Below are 25116 nucleotides of genomic sequence, written 5' to 3'. Positions count from 1 at the left end.
TCGATTTTCTTGATTTATTCATTGTTCCGGGGTTTTTAATGAAAATAAATACGATTTACAATTATAGTAGATGATGATTAATTGATTTATTGTACAACATATTTTTAGTTTCCTTCCCCTTTAAGCAAAGACAATGAACACAGTTTTAATATATGACATTAACAGGTTTCAAATTTGAAATCCAACACATTAAAACTTAAATCCCAAAGGGTAACTAACACAAACTTAAGGTTACTATTTCATAACTAGCTAATAAAGTATAATATCATGTCGTATGTATGAAAACATCTTACTCAATTTGGACGACATCCCCTAGACGGTAGTGATCTTGAACACCGTATGTATAGGTGAAGAGTGTTCTCTTCTCAACGAACTTCTCAATGCCTATTTCAAAGGTCTGGAGACAGAGGTTTAGATCTACAAACAGGTGGAAAGTCTGCTGCAGTGGGTCCTGGAAATCTATGCAACATTCCACAGCAGTACAGTGTTCTTTGAGGTGACAGCTTATGGGGATGTTCTGTCCAAAGCGTGTCAGATTTCCTACATTTAATGGGCAATCTGAAATGCAAAGAACATATTTTATAATTTCAATAAAAATACTACTTCCAAATATTCTGATGAAATATGTATGACTATGTATTAAATACTTTAAATGAAAAAAATAAAATAAAACATACAAAAAACATTATTATTAGTATGCATAACTTCGACTTCCACTTTTTTTTTTAATTTGAAAAAAAAATTAAGTATTAGGGGTATATCTACCATTTTTCCATCCCGGTTGATCTGGGGTCTCAGGCTTGTAGTTGCTTGAATCCCTGCTACACTGCTGACTGGGGGGTAGCAGGAAGTTGGTGATCCCAAGGGCCTCCTTCAGCAGAGACAGGTGGGTGGCTGACAGCAGTGACCCAGCAGACAGGGACATGTTCTGGTAGAAGTCGGTCAGTGAGAAACCTGGCAATTCAAACATACCTGTTACACACTTTGTTTACTTTTCCAACTGAACCATTCTCCAAACTCACCCATTCTCTGAACAGATATCTTCACAGAGAATTTAACTTTAGTATTTTTATTTATTTAATGGTTCATATTAAACAAATGCAACAACTTTAAAAAAAATATTTAACACCTCTCATTTACACATTATGGTGGCATGAGGGCATCAATCAATGGAAGGAAGGATGCCAGAGTTCTGTTAGCTGTATCATTGGCAGGAATATAACGAGTCTACACCACTTACTTGAAAAATCCAAAGACCAATCGCATCCAATCTTTGGAAGGTACAAGTCTTTTGCAATGTCGTGAGAGATCAAGCATGGCTGTCCACTCTCTAAGCAGACTTCTAACTTGGCATTGATCATGTACTTAGCATCTCCTGCCAGATCTACCACACTATATCTGTTCAGCACAAAATCAAGGTGTTCATCAATCCATTGAAAACATAAAAGGTAAAATACTTAATATCATTTTTGCAGTTTGTCAAATCATTTGAATACACCAAAAGCCCCTTTCTTTGGATTGTAAATTTTTGTAGATATTTTCATTGAGATGCAATAGTATCAATATTCATTCAAGATTCTGTTTAATAATTTGTTCATGATGTAAATTTCTGTAAGAGGTGTACCTAAAAAATTCCATGAGAATTGAACTTCATTCCATTGTACGTACAGTTAAAAAAACAACAAATGGTACTTACTCTATCTTTACAACATCCTGTAGCCAAAAGCTTTCCTTCACACCTGAAAAAAGATAATTAAATTCAGTATAAGTACATTAATTTTTCAAAATTATAAGCATCATAGATTTTGATATAAAAGTCGTCTTATACATGTAGGATATGATCATTTTACCGAAAGAATAGGTGAGAAGATTGATTTTGGTTTTGTATTCCTCAATTCCAATCTCCATGGTCTTGTAGCAAGGGTCAATATTAATGTAGGCCTCAAAATTTCTGCTGATTGGCTTGACTTCCATGCAACATTTGACCTCTGTGCACTTGGAGGAGATGGAGCAGACAACTGGCAAACTGGACAGATCTGGTTTCTTGTACCAGGAGGATTTGGGGCAAGCTGAAAGATCAGCAAAAAAATCCATATAATACATGATTGTGTGAAAAATCAAAATTGTTACTGGTAATCTTAACTACTAAAGCATGCTAACAAATTCAAGTGACACAAAACAGTACTCTGCACTTCTTTGGATACAGAGACAAAATTCTTTGGCAACTATAAAAGTCTTTCAGAATAACTATCTTTAAAAAATGCCTAAAAAAATTCTAATTTTTTCTTATAATGTGCAGTTCACCATACAGAAAATGACTGTGAATCATAAATTTCATTGAATTGCTTCGAAGTTACACTGGAGCAAATGACTGCAATGTTACCGTCGTTCCAGCCCTTGACTGTGGAGGCAGTTGAGGTGGCTGAACACTGCTCTTTCTTCAGGTAGCCAGCCAGTCCCAGGTGCTCCATCAGCTGGTCACTGGCCGCAGTCAACAGGATCTCCCCCGGGTTGTCTGGCAGCAAGTCCTTCCAGTTCGTAAAGGAAAAGTCTGTGAAAAAAACAAACATCAAAGGATCAAAATTTTAATCTTAGTGTGATAAAGAAGACTATGAATCTTCCCATTAGCTATGGAGATGAATATCATATTTTCTAATATGTCTGAGGAAGAACCAAGTGTGAAAACAGTGTGATTTCCTAACATATGATCGCTTACTTTGGATCTTAGCAGCTGCTGCAAAGTCGCAGACATTTTTGGGAAGTCTTTTCTCCTTGAAAATGTCCAAGTCAAGGATACAGGAGCTCTCCTCAAAGCACACACTGACCTTCATGTTGACCAAAAACTGATTCTCGGCTGACAGGTCCCAGATCTTAAACCTGTTGTAAACCAATAATGTAATCATATACTGGAAAACAAATTTTATCAGCAATGACTTTATTTTGCAATTGAATGGTAATAAAAAAAGTTCAAATGGACAAAATACTGCAAAATTAAAAATTTATTTAAAATCTTTAGAAAAAAAATACACATATTGACTGCAATTATAAATATTGGCAACTTTGAGGCTGTTGTGATCCTCATGAAACTTGCTTGTTAGTGAAAGCATAAAATCTTTCAACCATTGCAAAATCTGACATTCATCTTCAATTACATCTACAGATAATTCATCTACATATCAAATTATGTTTATTACACAAATGCAATTTTTGCTGTAATAAAGCCTTACTTGATTCTGACAACATTCACAAGGCGGAAGTCCTTTTCGATGCCAAAAGTGAATTCCTGCATGTAGATGACAAACTCCAGTCTGTCGATTCCAAATTTGATCACAAAGTTACAAGGATCGATGTCTAGGTAGGCGTGGAAGTTGTGCTGGATGATGGAAGCTCCGATACAACAGTCCAGGGAGGTACAGGACTCCCCGATCTGACACACCATGTTACCTGGCAAGGTGGGCAAGTTGGAACCTACCTGTCCCAAGTCCTTGGTACACACTGGAATGGAACATTTGGTTGATAGATAAATTCACAATGTAATCCAAGAAAATAAACTGGGGTTCAACAAATACCAATAAAACCAGTATATCACTGGAAATTTATAACATAACTACATAAACCATTTAATTACACACTATTAACTTTACCTTTTTTGACACCATTTGTGTTAGGGGTGTACTTTGAATCGGTCAGGGAACAAGGGGGATCATTGAGGTAGGTAGGTAGACCCAATGCCTCCTTTAGTTTGTCTAGAGCGAGGCCCTTCAGTTGATCCACTGCATTCAGTCCCTGCTCTTTCATGTAGGCCTCCAAGGAGAAGTCTGAAACACATAAAACCCTCAAAAATTATTCTTTTAATGAATATATCTCAATTTTAAATCATTGAAAGCATAAATATACAAATGCATTGAATGCTTATTACTGTAAACCAACTTTTATTCATGTGTAAGAAATTTTTGTGAGGTTTGCTAAAGCCTCCATCGCAAATATTTCTCTCCACAAACCAGTCCTTGCCCCATGGATATAGTAACAACCAGGGTGTAGATAGGGTTGGAATGCGAAAAGTAGTTCACCAGTTTCTCCCTAGGATTTGTGCAATTAAGATGTCAAAATTAAAAGTTGGTAAACAGTATCTACACCAACCCTAACACTGAAACCAACATTTAGCCATATTAAGTAAAGATTTTCTACTGATAAAAAAAAAATATTCAATTTGGCTAAATTTCTTGTCTCTAACTCAGCTTTACAGCAAATATAAAATAAGTTTCTTTTAACTGTTTAGTTGATACCTTGGTTTCATTAATTTTCGTGGGTATCAATTTTCGTGGATTTTCTGAAAACCACAGTTTCAAGGATACGTAATTTTGTGGCCAATGATCCCATCAATACAAAATGTTAGTTGAAATTGAACTTCAATGAACATTTAATTTCATGGATCAACTTAACAACGAAATCCACGAAAATTGGTATTCAACACTGAAACCAACATTTAGCCATATTAAGTAAAGATTTTCTACTGATAAAAAAAAAATATTCAATTTGGCTAAATTTCTTGTCTCTAACTCAGCTTTACAGCAAATATAAAATAAGTTTCTTTTAACTGTTTAGTTGATACCTTGGTTTCATTAATTTTCATGGGTATCAATTTTCGTGGATTTTCTGAAAACCACAGTTTCAAGGATACGTAATTTTGTGGCCAATGATCCCATCAATACAAAATGTTAGTTGAAATTGAACTTCAATGAACATTTAATTTCATGGATCAACTTAACAACGAAATCCACGAAAATTGGTATTCAACGAATATTGATGAAACCACAGTACCCCAAATATATTAATGTTCTTACCAGGATGCAAGAACTGTGTGGCCCAGACACAGATTTGTTTTGACAGTTTCACTTTTTCAAAGATATTGACATTGACCAGACAGTTGCCTCCGTCCTCAAAACAGATGGCCAGGTCCACAGTCACCACATAGACCCCCTCTCCTACATTGTCCCATATGGTGTACCTGTTAGGGAATAAGAAAGTTGGTAATAAAGAGCTTCAAATTGTTCAAAAATTATTTCTGTATGGAGAATGTTGAGCAGTAATAGAGATTTTTATTTGCCATACATACCATACTTTAATCACTCCCATGATGACAATTTCCTTTCTTACTCCTAGTAAGGAAAATGATTGCATTTTTAATTCAATTAACATGCATTTTTTTTCTTTGAATTGTACTGAATAATATGAATGTTGAAATAATAAATAAAGGATAAGAAATGTCCTTAAATTTTTCCATAAAATTCATGCAGAAAACTTTTATATAATTTTCAATATTTTGATACAAACTCTCATTTTCAAAATAGAATCTTAAAAAAACTCAGCTCTTACCATATTCAAACATGTTCAGTGAGACCTCCTCTACCAGTTTCTCGATTCCGACGGTGAACTTCTGGTTACAGAAATCAATGTCCATCATGAACTCAAACGTTCGGCCGACCTTACCCACCTCCACACAACAGGACACCGCCGTACAAGTGTTCTTGATGTTACAGTTGGTGGTTCCACGGATCTTGAACAGCGGCAAATTGGCAGGACATTCTTTGAAGTTAAAGTTAAACAGTGAATATAACTAAGGCATCCACTTTACTTATACAGACATGATCTAAAGCAATATATTTGAAAGCACTACTAGTTCTTTGAAAAAAAGAACTAATTTCATCCTGTTCAGAGCTCAATTTCATCTAACATGCACAAGAAATAAATAAAATAAACAACATGAAAATTCATCATATAATATGCTATTCATTAATGTTTTTTTGTATACCAGAGGACCATCCAGTGTAGTTGAGTTTGTTGATGCTGTAAGGGGGCTCAGATCTATCACATGGAGTCTCCTTCATAAAGGAGTTCAGTCCCAGCTTTTCAAACACAAAGTTGGAGAGAGCGGTGGACAGACTGCCGTCCTCCGTCATTCCTAGCTCTTGCTTCATGTACTCCTTTAGTGAAAATCCTACAAAGAGAGTAAGATAATTTTTATTGATTGACCACAGAAACAAAGTTCCCCCCAAATTTATCGAATTTCTTAAAGACTGATTCAAAACTGTGAGGAACAAATGATACACATATATCCTTTTAATATTGAAAATTACACACAAAATGGGAAGAATGATTGCATTTTACCAAAATCACATGACAGTTTGCTTTTATTATTACTTTTATTTACTAAATGCTCTAGTTGCTTGACAATGAGTATGGCAACAATGACAGTAAAATGTACCAGCTGATTTGTTAAAATTCTGACCTTTAAGATTGAAATCCATGGTGAGGTCGCAGTTGAGGATAGGAATGAGGACCTGGTCAAATATGGGGACATCCAGAGCACACGAGTCGGGCTCCAGACAGATCTCCACACTCAGATCCAGCACATACTTCTTGGACACCTCCAGCTGACTGGCCTTGAACCTAGCAGGGACATTAACATGTTGTCAATAAACAAGCAGCAAAACTTGAAAATGTACCTGTATAATCCCGATTTATATTTTTAAGGTGTCTATATCAATTATATTTTATGAATTGTTTTTTCAAAAACCACGAAAACTTACTTTATGTAGATAATGTCAGCAATGTTGATTGAAACCTCTTTTCCTAAAAAGCATACAGAAGACATTTTTATGAATAATCCAATATAATATAGCAGTAAAGTTTAATCCAGATGTAGGTTAATAGTAACTCTACCCCAGAAATCAGTGAAATCCAAAAGCCCGTAGGAAAATGTCTTCTTCTCAATGCCTCCAGAGATGATATAGTTGCAGCGATCAAAATGAAGGAACATATGGACGTTGAGGTTCAGTGGTTTGAAGCTCACACAGCAGTCCACACGGGTACAGTTGTGGGTCAGAGCACACTTGACATTATCAAAGGGGATGTTCGGGGGCTTCACCCAGTCCAGGGTGCACTCTGTATTCAAAATGACGAGACAATACAACATAAATCATCTTTTTTCAAATATAAAAAATCTGAGTCTCTAAACTTGAGAAATACAGTTATTAATACTTGTACTGACTCTATATTATTTCAATACTTTTATAAAAATTAACATCTTATTCATCCCCCAACTATCTCTATTCCCTAATCTCTTCCTGTACAAACACCATATAATACCTGTAAATTCTCTCTCTCTCTCTCTCTCTCTCTCTCTCTCTCTCTCTCTCTCTCTGATTCAATTCTCTACCATTATTCCAGCCATTAACACTAGGGGTGTAGAGATTGTCAGTAATACTGCATGGTGTATCAGACATCCACTGGTCCACTCCCAGCTGTTGTAACAACACAGCCTTGGCACTGTCCTTCATGCCATCCAATGTCAAATTGCCCATTTCTTGCAGCAGGTTACTCATAGAAAAGTCTGAAAGAAATTTTTTTTAATATTAGTAAAACTCTAAAATTTGATAAAGATCAAATAAAAAAAACCAATACCTTGATTTTTTTTTTTACAATTTGTGTTATAATGCACTTAAGATCATTCATGTTTAGCAAAGAAGTTTAAAGAAGTTGACCTACTTTTGTTGCTCCCTGTGATCACTGAAGTGAGGGTGGGCAGCTTTGTGTTCTTCATGATGGGGATCTTGATGGAGCAGTCGTCCGGTTCCAGACAGACCTCGGCATGGGCGTTAAATACGTACACGTGCTCGTCTGTGATTGGCTTGACACTGAACCTGTAGTGAGCATGAAAAAATAACAGGTCTTTATCAAAAATCTTTTTCTGCAGAATAACTAAATCCCAAACTTTTAAATAACATTTTTACACCAAGTTTCGTCAGCCTTAATTTTTACTCTTGATGAACAAATGCAACAGTTACTATTATTTCATAACCATGCTGACCACTAAAAAGTTAAAATCGTACGAGAAATATATTAAGTCCTGGGCCACAGCTATCTTGATGGTGTCTCCCCAGTCATAGTTGAAGAGCTTCAGGGTGCCAGTTATGGTTTCCAGGCCATATCTCAGCTCTAGCTTGTCCAGATCCAGATACACATAGGCATGGAGCCCTAGCCCCAGCATGGGGATCTCCGCACAGCACTCTACCCCCGTACAGAAGTCAGGGATGTAGCAGGACATGGGGTCAGGGATCTTGGAGGGGAGAAACCCAATGGTTTTTGGACAAACTGCAAAATGAAAATTTGAAAATATTCAGTCAGATATCAATTTCTTCTAAAAGCCAGTGTCATATAGTTACATATTAAAAACTAAATGCTTAAATTTGAATTGGAAACGATGAAAAATCGTGCAATCAATGATTAATGAAGACAGGATTTCAAACCAAAATCATGCAAGTACAAGCGGCTAAAAACATTACTATTTTCCCGTACAACATGTACAGTATTCATAGAAAATTAACATATTTTCTTTAAAGTCTACGGCTTTACCATTATGAATCCCCTGAACTGATGGTATGTAAGGAACTCTATTGCGGTCACATCGAGGTTTTTTGAAGAAGTTGGTCAGGTTTAGCTGTTCCAGCAATAAGGTCACTGCCCCCTCAGCTAACTGTTCTCCTACTCGCAGAGTGTTATTCTGCACCCAATTTGTCAGAGAGAAATCTAGAAAATGATAAGATATTTACAAATTATGAGAGTAAATATGTATAAACCAATCATGTTAAAAATATATAATTAATATCCCAACAACAAAATAAATTAAACACCTTTTCATATCAGATTTAAAGGAAGGTATAGGCGGGGAAAAAATGAAGAAAGTAAAAATTACTTAAAATTTTCAAAATAGAACATATTGTGAGTCTTAGGCAATTTTACGTAGTCTACCAGATTTATCAAGAGAATTATCTTTTCTGGCCCTTAAAATAGTACGTTTAGATAAGCATACTTTGGAAGTTGACCAATGCCCGTTGATCACACACTGGGATTTCTTCCTTCTGTAGAAGATGGAGGCCTTCCTCAGTAGGAATACAGATATTCTCATCATCCAAGGGGAAACAGATGGAGACCTTCACATCCACAATAAAGCCTTTGTTTTCTGCCATTTGGTCAATGAAATATCTAAAAAAAAAATATATCATAGACATTAATACGATATAATCAGACTGCAAGACATATACATTCCTGAAGATGCTTTTTAATAAAAATTATTATTCATTCTGAAACTAGTTTATACCTTTCAGTTTGATAGTCATATATATCATTTTGTTGGTTGTAAAACTTCTTTGCCATCAGAATATTGAATTTTATTTTGTTATGATATATTGATATCAAACTTTATTTCTCTCCTAACTTACGTGATTGTAACCGGAGCAGGATTTCCAGATCCCAAGGTCAGTGTTTTTGATGTTCCTGAAATCAAATTAAATGTCATTTTTAAATTAAACAATATAAGAGTATCTTAACTGCTGGAACCTGATTTAAATAACTTGCGTTACATACAATGTGAAAATTAAAAAAAAAAAACAAAGAAAGAAGAAGAAAAAAGGTAATACATATGATGGATTTAAAAATGATTCCATACCATATTCATATGTCAAGAACTTTGTTCTTAGCAGTGTTATTGTTCCAAATCCGATGTCAATGAAGAAATCACAGGGGTCCAACTTGAACCAGAAAGGAATGTTTTTGGTGACTTTGATGTCTCCTAGGGGGATAGTGAAGGTCAGATCCAGACAGCAGTCTATTCCCCAGCAGTTGGGCGGCAGTTCACAGTTCACCATGTGCTTGATGCCGGTGGGGATATACTTTCTCACGTCAAACAGGGCAGGACATGCTACAACAATTTTCTAAGGCCTTACCACAGTAATTTGACAAGCTAGAACTTTACAATTGAGTAAGAGGCCTTAACAAATAAAATTTAACAGTGCGAGTAAGAAAGATGCAATGAGTTCATAATTTTTTAGGCAATGTCATGTAAGACATAATGAATATACAACCTTTACCAATGAAAAAGGTGACATGCAATAAAAACTACTCACAGGCTGGAGTTTCTGGCACTGTGCACACTCCCGATACTATTACTTTCTGCAATTAAATATAAGAGCATTAACACTGAATTCAAAAAACTTAGATTAATTACAAAGACAACAATACTTTGTGGAGAAAAGAGTTCTTTAACCCAGGAAATTTTAAAACCTACATCTAAATCAAATTTCTTTAGGATAAGATCAAATGCCTCTGCTGTCATTTTGCCTCCTATTTCAGCCAACATTCCTTTAATGGATCCTCCTCCTAAAAACATGCAAAGTCTTACATAAAAACTTGCTAAAACACCAGATTTCTCCAAAATTCCAACATATTTAGATACTTTAAACAGAAAAGTACATGTAGTACTACATGTTTGACAAATTATTCACTAAATTTACCTGGCAGAACAAAGTCTCCACAGAGGGGTATAGGGAATTCAAACTGTTTAAGGAGGTAGTCATCTAAGATACAGTCCCCATCAGACAGACAGATCTGCAGACCAAAGTCCAGTATGAAGATCTTCTGGTCTACATTTCTGTTGATGTTGTACCTTTTAATTGCAAAATTGAACATGTCATTAAATCAGTTTTAACATTTTAAAAAACCAAAGAGAAAATTTATAATAGTCACAAAAGTAATATGACAGTTTTTTACATACTTGACTTTAATGTTCTTGGAAATCTCTGCAAGTTTTTCAGTGCCTAAAATATACAACAATATTAAATAAAAATGCAGATCTTATTTTAAAACAAAAAGACAAAACACTGAAGTAGCAATTCCTGAACACAATATCCTTACCCCAGTCATAGTTCAGTAAAACCTTGGTAAGTTGAAAGCTTTCAAATCCCACTTTCAGTACAAAGCTACATGGATCCAGGTCCACATAAGCCTTGAGAGCTTTGGTGTAGGACAGTCCAGCCAGGGAGAGGGAAATGTCGGCGCAGGCGTCCAGTCTCATGCAGTCACTCTCTATGGAGTAGTACACGTGCTTGGCTAGCTTCTCATTCTTGATGGTGGGCAGAGTGATGTTGAATCCCAGAATGCCACACCCTGTTAAATATGAAGTCATTTACTGTAAAAGTGGCTATTTATGTGTGGGGGAAATTTACACTAGATATGTGGTTAGCTTAAAACCACATGAAATTCCCCAATGTTTATGGCTGTAAAAAATCAAAACTCTAGAATCTGTGTTAAATCATGCAACCATGTATTCAATACCCATGTCTATGGTTTGACAATAGAAAACACGTACTTAACCACCAGTGTAAATAACCACTTTAACATTATTCCATTTAAAATTATTCACAATGTACAATATACAATCATTTGACTTTGATAGAATACCTTTCCCTAGTATTCCCCAGTATTACATCTGAAGGCAAAAATAATCAAAACAACTTCCATGGAGAACTTGAGAGAATTGTCATATTTTAGAAATTTTGTTGGGGGGGGGGAGGGGCAGGGGACTTAAGTTCCCTTACTGAGATCATCCTCTCTGATCCTTGTGTTTAGCTCATCTCTTGTTCCATTGGATGACAAGTTCCTGGTTTCCAGAATTTCTGTGACTTGTCCAAATGTCATGTTCTCTGGTCTGGGACAGGGTCCAGTCTCTTGCAGGAAATCCTGTAACCAAAGGCAGATTCAAACTAAATCCTAAATATAACTGACTTGTAGCTTAAATAGAACTATATCAACTTCAATGAAAGGGGAAACGTTTTCAAATTGATGAATTAATTACCTCAGGTAGGCCAAGAGTGGAGAGGAATTCTTTGGCTAACTCTGAGGCAGCTGTTTTAACTAATGCTTTTCCTTGTTCTTTGATTTGGTTCATGAATGCCTGTTTGTCAAACAGCTTCTTGAAGTCAACTGAAAGATACAGAAATTTATGGATTATAATGAAGCACTCATTCAAAATTACAAAGGTGACTTAGTTGTAAAATTTAAAACTTTATTGCACTGTTAAAAAACAAAAGAATCAAACTTAATAGTGACAAATTTCGGCTGATACTGACTCTTTGGCCACACAAATGTTCCATCTGGAAGACAGGTAGGAATGGGCAGTACAGCGTTGTCCAATAAATTAATGTATATCACACACTTCTCAGAATCGTCAAAACTACAGAATCCAGCACCAAAGGTTGCTAGAGTGGCATTCTCCCCCTTGAAAATATTGTACCTGTTAAAATAAAGAAAAAAATAGATACATAAAAAGTAATTTAAAACCATTCTAAAATCTTTAAATAGATCAACCGGTATACTTACTTTATGAGAAGCTCAATGCCACCCAAGATGTCCAATTTAATACCTGACCTTAATTCACCCTCAAAACCTACAATATTGGACAATAAGCATGTAAACATGACATTCTCTAACACATAGCACTTAACAAAAATACATTTATAAAAGGAAGTACAGAGCACCATATTTTTACATACCATCAAACTGTATGCTTAGGTTTATATCAATTTCATATTTATAGTTTTCAAATGCCATGGTAAACTTCATTGGAGTTGTGCAAGGATCAAATCTTGCCCAGGCTTTGAAGACTTTCAGGAACATCATGAGTTTGACATTGATACAGCATTCCACTCCTAAACAGTAGCTGTCAAAGGTGCAGTATACATTCTTTGGCATGGTAAAGGAAATCAAAGGGCATCCTGCAAACAGCAAATTAAAGTAGAAATTCAGTGTGAAAATATCAGTGTGTCTAACTAAATACGCAACTTTATTCCAATACAACTTGACTTTTGAAATATCCTGTTACACTATGAAACCTACAAATTCTTGATCATGTTGCGCTTAATTTGCAAAAAAACAAAACTGTTATTTTTGTACAGTTTTAAATTAGTTTTAACAATTGGTCACCTTGGTCCAATTTCAGTAGACGATCTGCCATTTCCTCTCTGGACCCTGAAGAATTCTTTCCCCTCTCCTTCAGTTCCAGGGACAACTGATCCTCAGACATTTCACTTGGCTTCAGACAGGGCTTGTTGTCTATTATTTCCTACACAAAACACAACACATCAAGTCCCAAACCAAAGTAAAGTAAACTGAACTGAAAAACTTTCAAGATTACTGCAAAATCATATCAAATCTTCAATCTGGTTTGAAATTTCTAAAAGTACTTTCATTTGCATTTTATGTTTCATAAAATCAGTAAAATGATACAAAATATGACAGACTCAGATTTCTTCTTAGTATTAGCCTTTCCAAGATACTAATATATGAAATATCTTTAAAAATAACAAAATCATTCCAGATGGTCACTTACTTTGATGGTAACGATAACCTTCGCCATGGCCTCCTTACTTTTCACCATTCCAAATCTATCCAAAAACTCTATAATAGTCCCCATCTTCAAGCGCCTTAAGTTAAGTTTCTGAAGAAACTTATCTGCCGTCCTCAGCAGTTTTGTGAACATCCCTGCAAAGGAAATCTCTCATTTCAAATCATTTAAAATTTCCACATTTCAGATTGAACTCAAATTTTCATATTCTAAGACAAACTCTCTTAATCTTTTGTTTAGGGAATGCTGGAGAAAAATAATACATGTATAATTATGTTGAAAATAAGAGAGAGGGAGAGAAAGAGGTTAGTTAAAAGGTGACGGGAATTCGGAAGAGGAGATCAGGTTTGTTGGAAGAGAAGGGAAAGGGGAAAGAGATTTTTTCTGCAGACCTTTGATGGCCCCTTTGGCCCCTGGTGCTGGGGTGGTGGTAGTGGTAGTGGTGGTGGTTGTGGTAGTCACGGGATACCCCATTATTGCTGCACACTGGTCCTCCTCTGGCTCATTCATACCCTGCTCCGCTGCTGCTGGCTGAGATTTGACTTTATTGAAGGCACTGTCAGGATCAGCTATACAAGAAAACAGATGGATTCTCACATTTAATATATAATTTTTTTGCGGAGTACATCTTATAATTTGCATTATACACAATAAATTTAACTTTCCTAGTAGTGGTTTATCTTAACTCAGCCATTTCATATTTTAAAACACTTTCAAACATTTATTACAAGAAAAATACTGAATTGTTACCAGTGTTTGAGTTTTTTTTTTTCTATAATGTAAGGAATACATCATTTCAATAGTTTGGTGTTAGGTAGAAAGTTCAACCATTTACATTTGATGGCCTTGGTGTCATCAGGATCAGCATCAGCCGGTGGATTTGTGGGAGGAATGGCAAAGTTTGTATTGTTCAGTGTTGGGGTGTTATTCTGTGGGGCCTGACCTCCCAGACCAACAATTACTCCAGCTGCTATGGTCTCAAACTACATATTAGGAACACATAAAATCATTTAGCTCTCACAAAAATCACTAAACATGCTGGAAAAAAGGTCTTACTAAACCACAAAAACAAAATGTTTCTTTACTCTTGAATATAAATCCATGAATTAATATGTTATATACCATTGAAAATATTTTTGAATTACATAATTTTCCATTTGTTACAATAATTATTGCAAAATTACAACAAAGTGTTGATTCTATAACAGTTTAAGTACTTTTCTATGCAAAAACATTTTTTTAACATGCAGCATACTTGAACTGTACAGAATTTTTAAAAAAAATATATAATCATGGTAAAGTTTTAGTATGTACCTTCCAAACCAGTTTGTAATCATCACACTGCTGCACCCAGACCGGCATAGTGGGGAAGATGGACTCTAGATACTTGGTGGGGTCTATGTAGTCTGCTGCATCCTGCTTCTTCATGGCCATGTGAATGTGGTTGATGCAAGGGGACTTAACCACCTTCCCTATGATCTGACCAGCAGCAATCTATAAAAGCACACAGGCTCAAAATATTTGAATATTATCAACATTATGATTTTATGGATAGGATTCTAGAAATGCAATCCAGAATAACAAAGAAAACAGTAATTAAAAAAAAAGAAGAGATTTTTTTGTGTCTAGTTCAGCATACTTTTGTATAGGCACAATATATTCAAACAAGCTTGAAATTTGTTTTCTACGAAACTTACTGTGCTTGGAGTGGTTGTCTCTATGGTAGAGTTTGGCTCTATGTTCTTGATGTAAACTATCATACCAGCCATAGAGCCTGTCTTGATTGTAATGATCACTGCCTCATCATCTGTTGCATCTCTGGTAATGCTGCCAGCAAATGGGGCCACCAACTAATAATACAAGTCATAAAAAAAGAACACAATTATGGTTTTTCCATACACTTGTGTCATTTATTGGAATAAAGTCATAAGAAAGAGAAGAGGAAAAGTGGAATTCCTCATTTTTGAGATTAGTAGGACATTATGAAATATTTAATTCTATGTTATTTTAACTGACTGAAGCTATCCTAAACATTGTCATGAATGAATTTTTCCACTTGTCTTCAAAATTCCCCTACCATATCGCCTTTCTCAGCCGAAATGTCCACCCCTTTGTGCACATATTCTGGGTCATCATTGTCTAGTTCTGAGGGGTAGAGCCCTTTACCATCACAGCCTTTGCCTTTCATTCGCCGTCTTCTGGGGAAGTCCTTGTGGGCCTTCGGTCCAAATATGGAGTCAATGATTCCTCTGGCTGTTTGGTACCTATAGATATTGATTTCACTCAGATATGCACAAATGCTTCCATAAAAATTGGTAGATTAAACACAGCATTCAACACATTAATGACAAATTTATTGACTGCCTTTGTTGCATGCCCTCTTGAATTCCACAAAAAAATTTTATGGTAAAATATATTCAGCTCTTGATACAGTTACAACATCTTTGTAACATGTAAATTTATATATACGGTACATGTATCTCTCTTTAGTAAAACCATCATAATTGTAAATCAATGCTTAACCTACCCTTCTTTTAGCATTGTGTATGCCTCCTTAACATTCTTGATCAGGTTGAAGACTTTGGCGTACTTTGCTATAAAAGCGTCAGCCATTCCAATTAATCCTTGGAATGGCGTCATCAGTTCATCTTTGATCGGTTTCAGGACATCTAGTATTTCTTGACGTACTTGCATCTAAATGTTGAAAACATACTTACATATTATAATCAAAGTAACCAGAAGGGAACTTTTGACACGGTTTGAGATGACAAATCGCGACTAACAGTATCAATTTTTCCGTTTCATTTTGAGATAGGTATTTCATCACAATTACAATCACAAATTGAATTTGGTTTTGCATGTACATACTGTTGTCATTTTTCCATTAGTGATTTTTAGGACCCCATCTTCCTCTTTGGGAATAACCTCATTGACCCATGCTGTTCCAGCATCAGCCAAGCTTTGGAAGGCATGTGTGGCAAGCTCTGTGTATTCCTCAACCAATCCTTGTACATCAAACCAATATGGCTTCTCATCTGTCAGAGTGAAAATTTAATTTACACTATTCATGTTTAAACATCCAATCTTAAAAAAGATAAAATTGTAGTAAAGAGGATATAACTTTATTATAATGTACTTGATATTTACAAACTCAATCACTGAAGTAGCTGATGAAACAATTAATAGAACAAATCCTATTTTAATGAAGTGTTTTATATTCATTGTGAACATGAAGCACATTACCTAAGTTCAAATGATAACATTCAAATGATGACTTGATTTCATTATATGCAGAAAGACAAATTAAATTAATATTCATAATGATCACCTCTCAAGAAGAAGCAAGCCTCCTGTGTTTTGTTCTTTGCTTCCAGCAGTGCCATAATGGCCTGATATATTCTAAAAAAAAAAAAATTAAGGAAATTCATAAAAAAACACTGAATTATTCAACATCAATAGACCAACAGTAAGGTATGTTTGGTTTTTATACAATTAATTAATTGAGAATTTTGCATTGATCACTTACGAAAGAACTCCTTTCCCAATGTTCATGATGGCACTTTTGGGATCCTTTGTAATAACCGAGAAACCATCAATGATATCTTTGATGGACTCGTAGATGATTTTTCCTTGCTGGGGAATAATCACTTTGATAGTCTGTTCAACTTGCTAAATAATGACATAAAAAAGGAACATTTTTTTAAATTCACATCAAATTTCAAAAACACTTTCAAAGTAATTTAAAATTAACACACGTAGTGATAAATCCAATAGTACCGTTGTGCTTCTTTTACAGTTGGAGAAGAAATATAACAACTTACATTTACAAAGCCCATCACGTCGGATTTAATGTCATTGAAAAGTTTGCCAACTTTGTGTACAAAATGAACCATGGGTCTAAAAGCCGGAGGAAACATTTCTTCGTCATATTTTGCTAATTTTTGCATGGCTGTCACTGCAACAGTTCTCAGATTCAAGACCTAAGAAGGACAAATAAGTAGATTAGCATGCTTTATAGTGGAATCAGCCAGGTACCAATAAGATTCAATTCTCGGCAAAATTTCTGCAAAATTTCATTTCAATTTTACAGCATAACACAGCTGTCAATTAATACATTCCCAAAGTGTAAGGTTAAAGCCTGACTGAAAACAGTGATAACATTTTACTGTGCAATTCAAGTGCTCAAAAAATTTAAATACATGTACCATGTGATTTACACTTTTTTAAAAATTTAATCTAAATATCTACATATATTAGAGAATTTAAAACTCTGGGAATTTTCTAAGAACTTTCTGTTTTTAATCTTTTAAATCCTCACCTTCTGTGGTAAATCAGATATTGCTGAGACCAGTTCATCGATGTAATCTTTGATGCTTATTCTTCCCTTCACCAAGTCTTTGAACAAATTCACACCTTCCTTCAATCCGGCCACAACCTGCTTGATTTTCTTGGAAAAGTTTTTGGCTAGCTTTATCGCCTTTTTCATTTCATTACCCTGTCAACAAAAAAAAAAAAAGCCTTATACAAGATCAATCCATCCATGGTACAGATAAAATAAGTTCCACTTATTTTAGAAAAAGAAACTCCGCATGGTAATTAATGAGGAAGACAAATGGTAGAAAAAGCATGGTATAAAAACCACATCTGGTGCCAGAAAATTAGATGGACAGGTATATCTGATCACCTGTAAAATGTTAATGTTGTACTCTGCGCCTCCTTTAAAGCATATTCTTGCCACAAAAAAATCCAGGTTGACATTCATAAATCCCAAGTGCACTCTGGCGTAAGCCTCGTCATGGACACGAATTTTCACATGACCACTCAACGGAGCTAGAAATTAAATTGTTAAATACATTAATTTTGGTAAGATGCCATTTGAAATTTGATCTTTGATTTTTTTTTCATAATGTACAAACATATCTTCACACACACCTCCGAAAAAGTGCATATTAATTCTTCGCCTCTCTCTTCCTCAACATAAAAAACATAATTTCTAATCTGCTGTACGTGCCAAAATTTTGAAATGTAATAAAGCAACTGGGCAATTAACTTTCATTGCAAGATTTCACATACATAATTGAGTTGTTCCCCTTTTTTATAATCAATGCCACACTGACAGCATTTGATAACATAAGCGGCAAAATGTGCCTGTAAAACTATCAATTTCTTTTTAAATACAAAAGAGTAAACAAATCATCAAACTGCAAAGTAACATATTCCGAAATTGATTTCTGCATAGTAAGACTCAACTAATACAGTTCAGACACAGCTCATAAAATAGCTTCCATACCAATTGACAAGTCTAGCAGGTTCATCATGATGACCCCAAATGAGGCTCCAATGTCAGTGGAGCCAAGCAGTTTTCTCCAGTCCACACTCGGGGCTTCCAGTCGGAAGTAGAGTCCATCCCAAATACTTCTTCTGGATCGTCCTGCGTTGTGTTGAGCAAGGTCCATCACCCCCACCCCATTGTCATAGGGATCATCCGCAACATATGAGGCGTTGCCTTCATGAGGAATTCTACAAGTTAGAGAAATGTTATAAATAAGCATGAGTTAATTACTTTATAACAGTATAAATAAAATCCTGTTCATCAAAGAGGGTTTTAACAATATTTAATTATATTACAAATGTAATAAAATATAAGACAGAACCTGTTGTCAAAGGGAGCGATCATTTTCCCTCTAGGATGGGCCATGTAGAGTAATGAGGCCTCATATCTCACAGACTGCTCCTCGTCATAAATAGCAGCATACAACAAGGTCTCAGCAGCCTAACAAGCAAAACCAACATGTAGGATCATGCATCTCACTTTCATGTTCTTCATGTTTATTAGGAATCATCAAATTTTGCTGTTGTAACTTTAGCTAATCCATTTTAAATTTTGTCGGTGAATATTTACAAAACAATCCACTGGTTTTAATTTTTAAATTTTCATGATCATATCTCTAGCCAAAAATCCATTATTCTTTGACAATCCAAGAAAGCCTTGACCCCAACAAAATGATAATAGAGTTCATTATTACATACATGCTATGGAAAGTTAAATCTCTTGAGGAAAATGTAGAAATTTTGCTGTTTCTCCTTTCTACTCTTCAGATTTTCAAAGTTAAACACTAGTAAAAAAAAATACTCTCAAAAAAAAAAAAAGTCAGGAGATCCATGAGAGAGAAAAGAAAAATTCTTTAAAAATTACATGGTCATGTTCATATTTCCTAAGGGCGTGGCATCCAGCTCTCTTGACCCACGGGGAGTTGGTGCTGTTGATATGAGACACAATGTAGTCATAGGAGTGGTCCAGTCGAGCATTGCCCAAAGTCTCCAGAAGAACCACTTTGTAATGGTCGTGCTTCTCTTTCTCAAAAGGATCCATGGTTTCTCTTCTCTTCCTGTACAACCAAGGATCTACAGTGCAAGCATTACATTTTCATTACCTTTCCAATTTTTTTTTATAACTTTAATTACAAACCACAGTTTTTGGAATAACTTCTCACCATGATATCCCAATAGCTCATGCACTTTGTCCACATTTCTTCTGGCTCTCTCTGGGTTGCCATGTTTACGTAGTTTGTTGCTCACAGAGCCAAGAGCCAGCATGCATCTACTCTGAGTGTCTTGTATGTAAAACTGGGGTGGGAATTTATCTTTGTGGAAAACTGCATCTTCCAGGGTTTGTAAAAGAAACTGGCAAAATAAGATTAAGCTTAGTCATTAAAATCAAATACAACTGGTGATATACAGAAACCCAGAGATTACCTCAAATCTGTGTATCTGAGTGATTAAACAAGTTTTATTAAAAATAATTAATCATTTTCAATTATTCATAAAAACAAAAACAAAAAAAAAACCCTGCTTCATTAAATCTATTAAGCTATGACGTTAAATCTCAATCAAGGTGTTGAGGATCTTTGAAACTAATAAAAGCTGTTTATAACAAGAGGCCCATGGGGCCACATCGCTCACCTGAGCAACAATGGGCGTTCAAAAGATATTGTTTCGTATGGTCCCTCGGTAGAATAACAAAAAATAAATATTGTAAAGTATTCGAATTTTACACTTATTTTTGCATACACGTAATCTTTGACATTGTACCTCCATGAAATACTATTTTTTACCAGAATAAGAAAATCCTACGCAAGATATAAAACTAAACATTTGGTAGGAGTACACTGTTAAGTTGTTAACTTCCAATTCCCTATATTTTCGTTCTGCCCCCCCCCCCCCCCACTTTGTAAAGCGATCAAAATATATGAAAGCATATAGGTACAATTTTTTTTCATCAACTGCTTACTAGTTATTGTATTCTTAAAAAAAAAATAATAGTTATTGTTTTTTATTTTAAAAATCCTACATGTGGATGTGAAGAAGAAAATTGTACCTCAATGTGCTCAATTCCTCAAATTAAAAACATTCAAAATTTTTATTTGTCTTCTCCGTTATAATTAAATGACTGTTATTTACTTCGAGTACAAACCAGGATAAATTTCCGCTGTGATATTTTCTTAGGAATAGCGATAATTACTTTATCCCCGCAACAGAAATGTGTCAGAACTATGGAAACTGTTTTAAAGATGTCGTTTTTATTTACCCGTGTCTGAAAAACTATCAAAATTGATGTAGATTTCACATTATTTATTGTATAAAGAGGGGGGCCCAGAGAGTAGGTTTATACAGAATATCATTATTTATTTTGTTTGTACAAGTATTTAACATACTCTAATTCATTTAGAATTTCCAATGTTCAACCAAAATTTCAACGTCAATCGTAGAATTATAAGCAAGATACAGAGCTCACAGTTCGCCTAGGTTTGAGTCAGATTTTGTTCACATGAGTTTATTACATTCAGCTTAAGATTTTTAACTTGGTATTTCCTATTCAGCATTTAAAATGGAAAAAAAGAATAGCCTAAGATTTTCAATTCTTTTATTCACTCAAGACCGGTTCACTGGTATTTGAGGCTCAAAATCAGTTTATACAAATGTACACAAACACAGTCAAGGATCACATGTACAGTAGGAGTAATAATGACGAAAAAAGGTTAAGTTTACAATACAATAATTTGTTAAAGTTGGTTTCTGGAAGCAGAGACTTTGAAAATTTTCTTAATAAATATTGACAATTTTTTTTACTTTTTTAATCTTTAGTTTTTAAGATCTGTGTACAAACATAGAATTGTGAGCAAATATCTGTATCTTGCTTATAATTCGAATATGGTTAGTAGATAGAAATTGAAAACAATTAAACACAAGAAACATGCACTATAACAAATAAAGAACACAATTTATTTTTTCGAAATGAATTATATATATATACATGTATATACCTACATATTTCCGACAGAGATATCAAACTCTATTTAAACTGAATAAACTCGAGAAAATGGCGAGCATCTCAACAAAACCTATTGCATTAATCTACCATTACGCAAAAGATAATGCCGAATTACCGATAGAATGAATTGTATTTCAGTACTTTTTTGATACATCAGATTTTGCTTAATTTGCGCAGGTAAACAGTTAACTGTTTGATTTACCGAAGTCTCTGTTTGATTTGATACGTAAAAATCACGAAATACAGACGATAGTTCCCAGGTTACAAAGCATAAATAATGAAAAACGAAACGAAAATCAGAACAAGCTAACATCAACGTCATGTGTGAAAACTGTCAACGCATTGAAATATTTAGCCTCAATTTACTTCACAAAATCGGCACCAATATATTTTACATGTTTCAAAAATTTCCCTTCATTCGCGAACTGTTGCACAACAAGCAAATTCATCATAGTCAGATCGACCCTTTTTCGTATAATGTCATGGCTGCGTTAAACAAAGAACCTCGTTTTAGAAGTATGGAATACGAGTCTTGGTAAAATGGGTAAACAAACCCGGGCCGTGGCAAAATAAAAGCCGGGGCAGATCGACAATCGTCAATTCCAAATACGCATTATTTTGCAGCAATATTTACAGCAAATACAAATATACTGGTCCATCAAATATCCTGAAGTTTTAATGAGATTGGCAGATTAATAACTGCCAATCTTTTGTTTTGCCCAGGCCAAGTCTTGTCTACCTATTTTACCGGATGCCGAGCCCGATTGAAACACGCCTTTCCTTTATTATTATTTTCGCAATAACCCAGATTTGAAACAGAATTAGACCTTAATTTTTGCAATTTATATTTTCCTTCCCATAAGGATAATTTATGCTAAACTACGTTGAATTGGAATCAGTAGTTCTTGAGAAGAAGATTTTTAAAAATGCACCCCCCTTTTTCTACAGTTTCAAGGTTTTCTCCGCTTTGAATATAGATCGGACTTTTATTTCTGCAATTTATATTCGCCCTCCCATAAGGATGCTTTGTGCTAAATTTGGTTGAAATTGGATAAGCGGTTTTAGAGAAGAAGTTCAGAATGTAAAAAGTTTACAGACGGACGGACAGACGGACGGACGGACAGACGGACAGACGGACGACGGACAAAAGGTGATCAGAAAAGCTCACTTGAGCTTTCAGCTCAGGTGAGCTAAAAACTGGGGAGTCTTGATATGAGCCAAATACACTGTATGTAGAACCATTTTAACAAGGCCTTGGACTTTCAATAGGATGTAACTATCTATTTCTTGAGTCAAAACAAGTTAAAAATGATGCTTGATTCAGGTGAAATATACACCGATTGAGTAGTCTTAGCTCAAAAGCAAGACAAATAGTGTTGATTTCAAAGAGGGATGGCTGAGTGGCCTACAATGAAATAGACAGGCCTACGTCACATTGCAGTTTGACACCAACTACCCAAAGTCCAAGCTCTTGTAAAAATGGTTCTATATCAACATTTAGTCATGTTATACTGTTTTTACCTCACTCGGTGGCTTGTCATTGGACACTACGTGAGTCAGCACTCTCTTGACATAGTCATGGTTGGGATTAGGACTCAGGAATATCTTCTCTGCTAGAAGTTTCTCTGCCAACTCTGTAGCTAGGACACCATAGGCATCTATCATGTTCTCCGTGGCAATTCTGTATTTTGCCACTCTGAGCATAAAATAAAAGAGCTTTTTATTAGCTTATTTTTAAGGTATTTTACACAGCAATAAAAATTTGAAATAAAAAAAACTGGAATTAAAGGCTAAAAATCAATGCAATCTTACGTTGGCTGAAGTTTGGTAAAATAAAAATGAGCGATGTTTATGATTTCCTCATCTGGGAGGATTTCTAAAACATCAACTATTTTCCTAAAGCACACAGTCTGTGCTGGGGCTCCTGGAAAAGTAAATAAGATATCATACTCATTATTATATTCATTAAATGTTGACAGATTAAATTCAAATCCAATGAAGATCCATTTATAAAAATCTATATGCCTAATATAAAATCAACTTATACATATATATATATAAATGTATAAAAATATCTTCAGGCTTTGAAACCACAAACATTATCTTTAAGTCAGACATAAAATGAATGATTTCCAGAATACTTAAATAAGACTCAAATGTTTATACATGTGTATTTGATACAAACCCTGATCCGGTTGGTTCTCCATGCAGGTAAGATTCCCGACTATTTCCTTTCTTGCTTCTGTCACATTGAGATATTTCCTGCGAGGTTTTATCTACAAGATGCATTTGTCTTATAGTTCCCGCTCAAATTAAAATTTCAAAATTAGTTCCTCACATTTCAATTTTTTGCTGTTATTTTGGACTTTATAAATCAAAATCCTTTTGAACATTTGGGAATGTACAGTACTTTCAATCATTAAAAATAAAAACTTTGATCATATAATATGGCGGTTTTTCTACAATAACCCTTAAAAGATTGTAAAATAATTTGAATCTTTAATACATGGTACTGAAATTGCAGTTGAAAATAGCAACTAGAAGTTTGATCCAATTAACAAAGAATAAGAGCTATTACATTCCCCAGCTTAATGGATACAGTCAGCATGTTCTTATTGGGTTTCCTCCATTCTTGCTTGTCTACATGTCTGGTGAGGAAGTGAAGGTTTCCTTGACTTACATAGGCCATTTCAGGGTAAGCTACAAACCAAATACAGTTCTAGTAATCAATTTGCTTTTTAATTTTCATCCCAAAATTTTGACCATATTGTCCAGTGGGATTAATTTAACAACCATCAACACTTGCATACAAAGCAAAAAACAAATGCATGAAAAGTCTCCCTTTCAGATCTAGAATTAAAACAAATTTATTTCATCAAAATCTGATTGCACTTACTGGAAATATACTGATCAAGGTTGCTGAATTATTTTTTAAAATGACATTCAAATATCGTAATACATTTTTTTCTTAGCAAGATGATCATGTTCCCAATATTTTTAACCAAGCTGCTTCCAAACTCAATTAATTTAAAACAGATTATCGATAAAGGTTTATCATTCCTTTGTACCGAGAGTTATCTCCCACTTATTAGAAAATCATTGTAGCTTAAATTGTAATAACAAGTTTGATGATTTAAAAAAATTATTTCGCAGATTTATTAGTACAGGTACAAGTTTTTTGTACTGTATATCAGATAATCCTGTATTCTGTTTGTGATATCTCTTCATTTTCTTTTGAAAAGTTAAAATCCATGCCATTATACTTCATTGTATAACTTACCCATGGTACTAAATTCATTGACTGCTTTAATTTTTCTCATCCCAGCATGGGGATCAAACCTGAAAGCATGTAATGATTGACATTTGAAATTCATGCACATATTCCATTTTTAATATGGTTAACTTCTGTAATTATTTCTCAAACCCCCACCCCCCCTAAAAAAAATCACTTGTCTATGATAGACAGCATGATGAATAAGAAGTTTATAAGTCAAATCGGTGAACAAATGTGCAATTTGGGATAAAAATTTACATTTTCAACAAG

The 25116-nt window shown here is 34.7% G+C and overlaps 1 protein-coding gene across 1 annotated transcript in view; it reads right to left on the bottom strand.

Annotated features, from left to right (window-relative positions):
• Window positions 1-25116, bottom strand: part of LOC128189057 (uncharacterized) — a 97118-nt gene that overhangs the window by 62146 nt on the left and 9856 nt on the right. The window contains exons 8-63 of the mRNA XM_052860484.1: window positions 24853-24911; window positions 24151-24272; window positions 23758-23848; window positions 23385-23496; window positions 23094-23268; window positions 19735-19924; window positions 19437-19645; window positions 18895-19013; window positions 18531-18760; window positions 17925-18070; window positions 17559-17735; window positions 17062-17220; window positions 16767-16909; window positions 16569-16639; window positions 16109-16275; window positions 15768-15934; window positions 15318-15504; window positions 14938-15090; window positions 14555-14734; window positions 14076-14223; window positions 13633-13809; window positions 13226-13377; window positions 12820-12958; window positions 12390-12611; window positions 12217-12283; window positions 11967-12130; window positions 11693-11820; window positions 11436-11577; window positions 10753-11004; window positions 10613-10655; window positions 10353-10504; window positions 10127-10218; window positions 9966-10011; window positions 9509-9760; window positions 9282-9336; window positions 8873-9045; window positions 8416-8589; window positions 7893-8154; window positions 7549-7703; window positions 7220-7393; window positions 6724-6945; window positions 6591-6633; window positions 6290-6450; window positions 5813-5998; window positions 5377-5586; window positions 5117-5159; window positions 4845-5008; window positions 3645-3818; window positions 3228-3495; window positions 2717-2877; window positions 2384-2551; window positions 1851-2069; window positions 1697-1739; window positions 1241-1398; window positions 766-954; window positions 294-558 (exon numbers count right to left, since the gene is read on the bottom strand). Coding sequence (XP_052716444.1) covers window positions 294-558; window positions 766-954; window positions 1241-1398; window positions 1697-1739; window positions 1851-2069; window positions 2384-2551; window positions 2717-2877; window positions 3228-3495; window positions 3645-3818; window positions 4845-5008; window positions 5117-5159; window positions 5377-5586; window positions 5813-5998; window positions 6290-6450; window positions 6591-6633; window positions 6724-6945; window positions 7220-7393; window positions 7549-7703; window positions 7893-8154; window positions 8416-8589; window positions 8873-9045; window positions 9282-9336; window positions 9509-9760; window positions 9966-10011; window positions 10127-10218; window positions 10353-10504; window positions 10613-10655; window positions 10753-11004; window positions 11436-11577; window positions 11693-11820; window positions 11967-12130; window positions 12217-12283; window positions 12390-12611; window positions 12820-12958; window positions 13226-13377; window positions 13633-13809; window positions 14076-14223; window positions 14555-14734; window positions 14938-15090; window positions 15318-15504; window positions 15768-15934; window positions 16109-16275; window positions 16569-16639; window positions 16767-16909; window positions 17062-17220; window positions 17559-17735; window positions 17925-18070; window positions 18531-18760; window positions 18895-19013; window positions 19437-19645; window positions 19735-19924; window positions 23094-23268; window positions 23385-23496; window positions 23758-23848; window positions 24151-24272; window positions 24853-24911 — 8700 coding nt within the window. The remainder of the gene's footprint in view (window positions 1-293; window positions 559-765; window positions 955-1240; window positions 1399-1696; window positions 1740-1850; window positions 2070-2383; window positions 2552-2716; window positions 2878-3227; window positions 3496-3644; window positions 3819-4844; window positions 5009-5116; window positions 5160-5376; window positions 5587-5812; window positions 5999-6289; window positions 6451-6590; window positions 6634-6723; window positions 6946-7219; window positions 7394-7548; window positions 7704-7892; window positions 8155-8415; window positions 8590-8872; window positions 9046-9281; window positions 9337-9508; window positions 9761-9965; window positions 10012-10126; window positions 10219-10352; window positions 10505-10612; window positions 10656-10752; window positions 11005-11435; window positions 11578-11692; window positions 11821-11966; window positions 12131-12216; window positions 12284-12389; window positions 12612-12819; window positions 12959-13225; window positions 13378-13632; window positions 13810-14075; window positions 14224-14554; window positions 14735-14937; window positions 15091-15317; window positions 15505-15767; window positions 15935-16108; window positions 16276-16568; window positions 16640-16766; window positions 16910-17061; window positions 17221-17558; window positions 17736-17924; window positions 18071-18530; window positions 18761-18894; window positions 19014-19436; window positions 19646-19734; window positions 19925-23093; window positions 23269-23384; window positions 23497-23757; window positions 23849-24150; window positions 24273-24852; window positions 24912-25116) is intronic.

The sequence above is a fragment of the Crassostrea angulata genome, chromosome 6, assembly GCF_025612915.1.
Source record: "Crassostrea angulata isolate pt1a10 chromosome 6, ASM2561291v2, whole genome shotgun sequence".
In the NCBI taxonomy this organism is placed as follows: Eukaryota; Metazoa; Mollusca; class Bivalvia; order Ostreida; family Ostreidae; genus Magallana; species Magallana angulata.
This window is presented reverse-complemented; position numbering and strand designations above follow the sequence as displayed.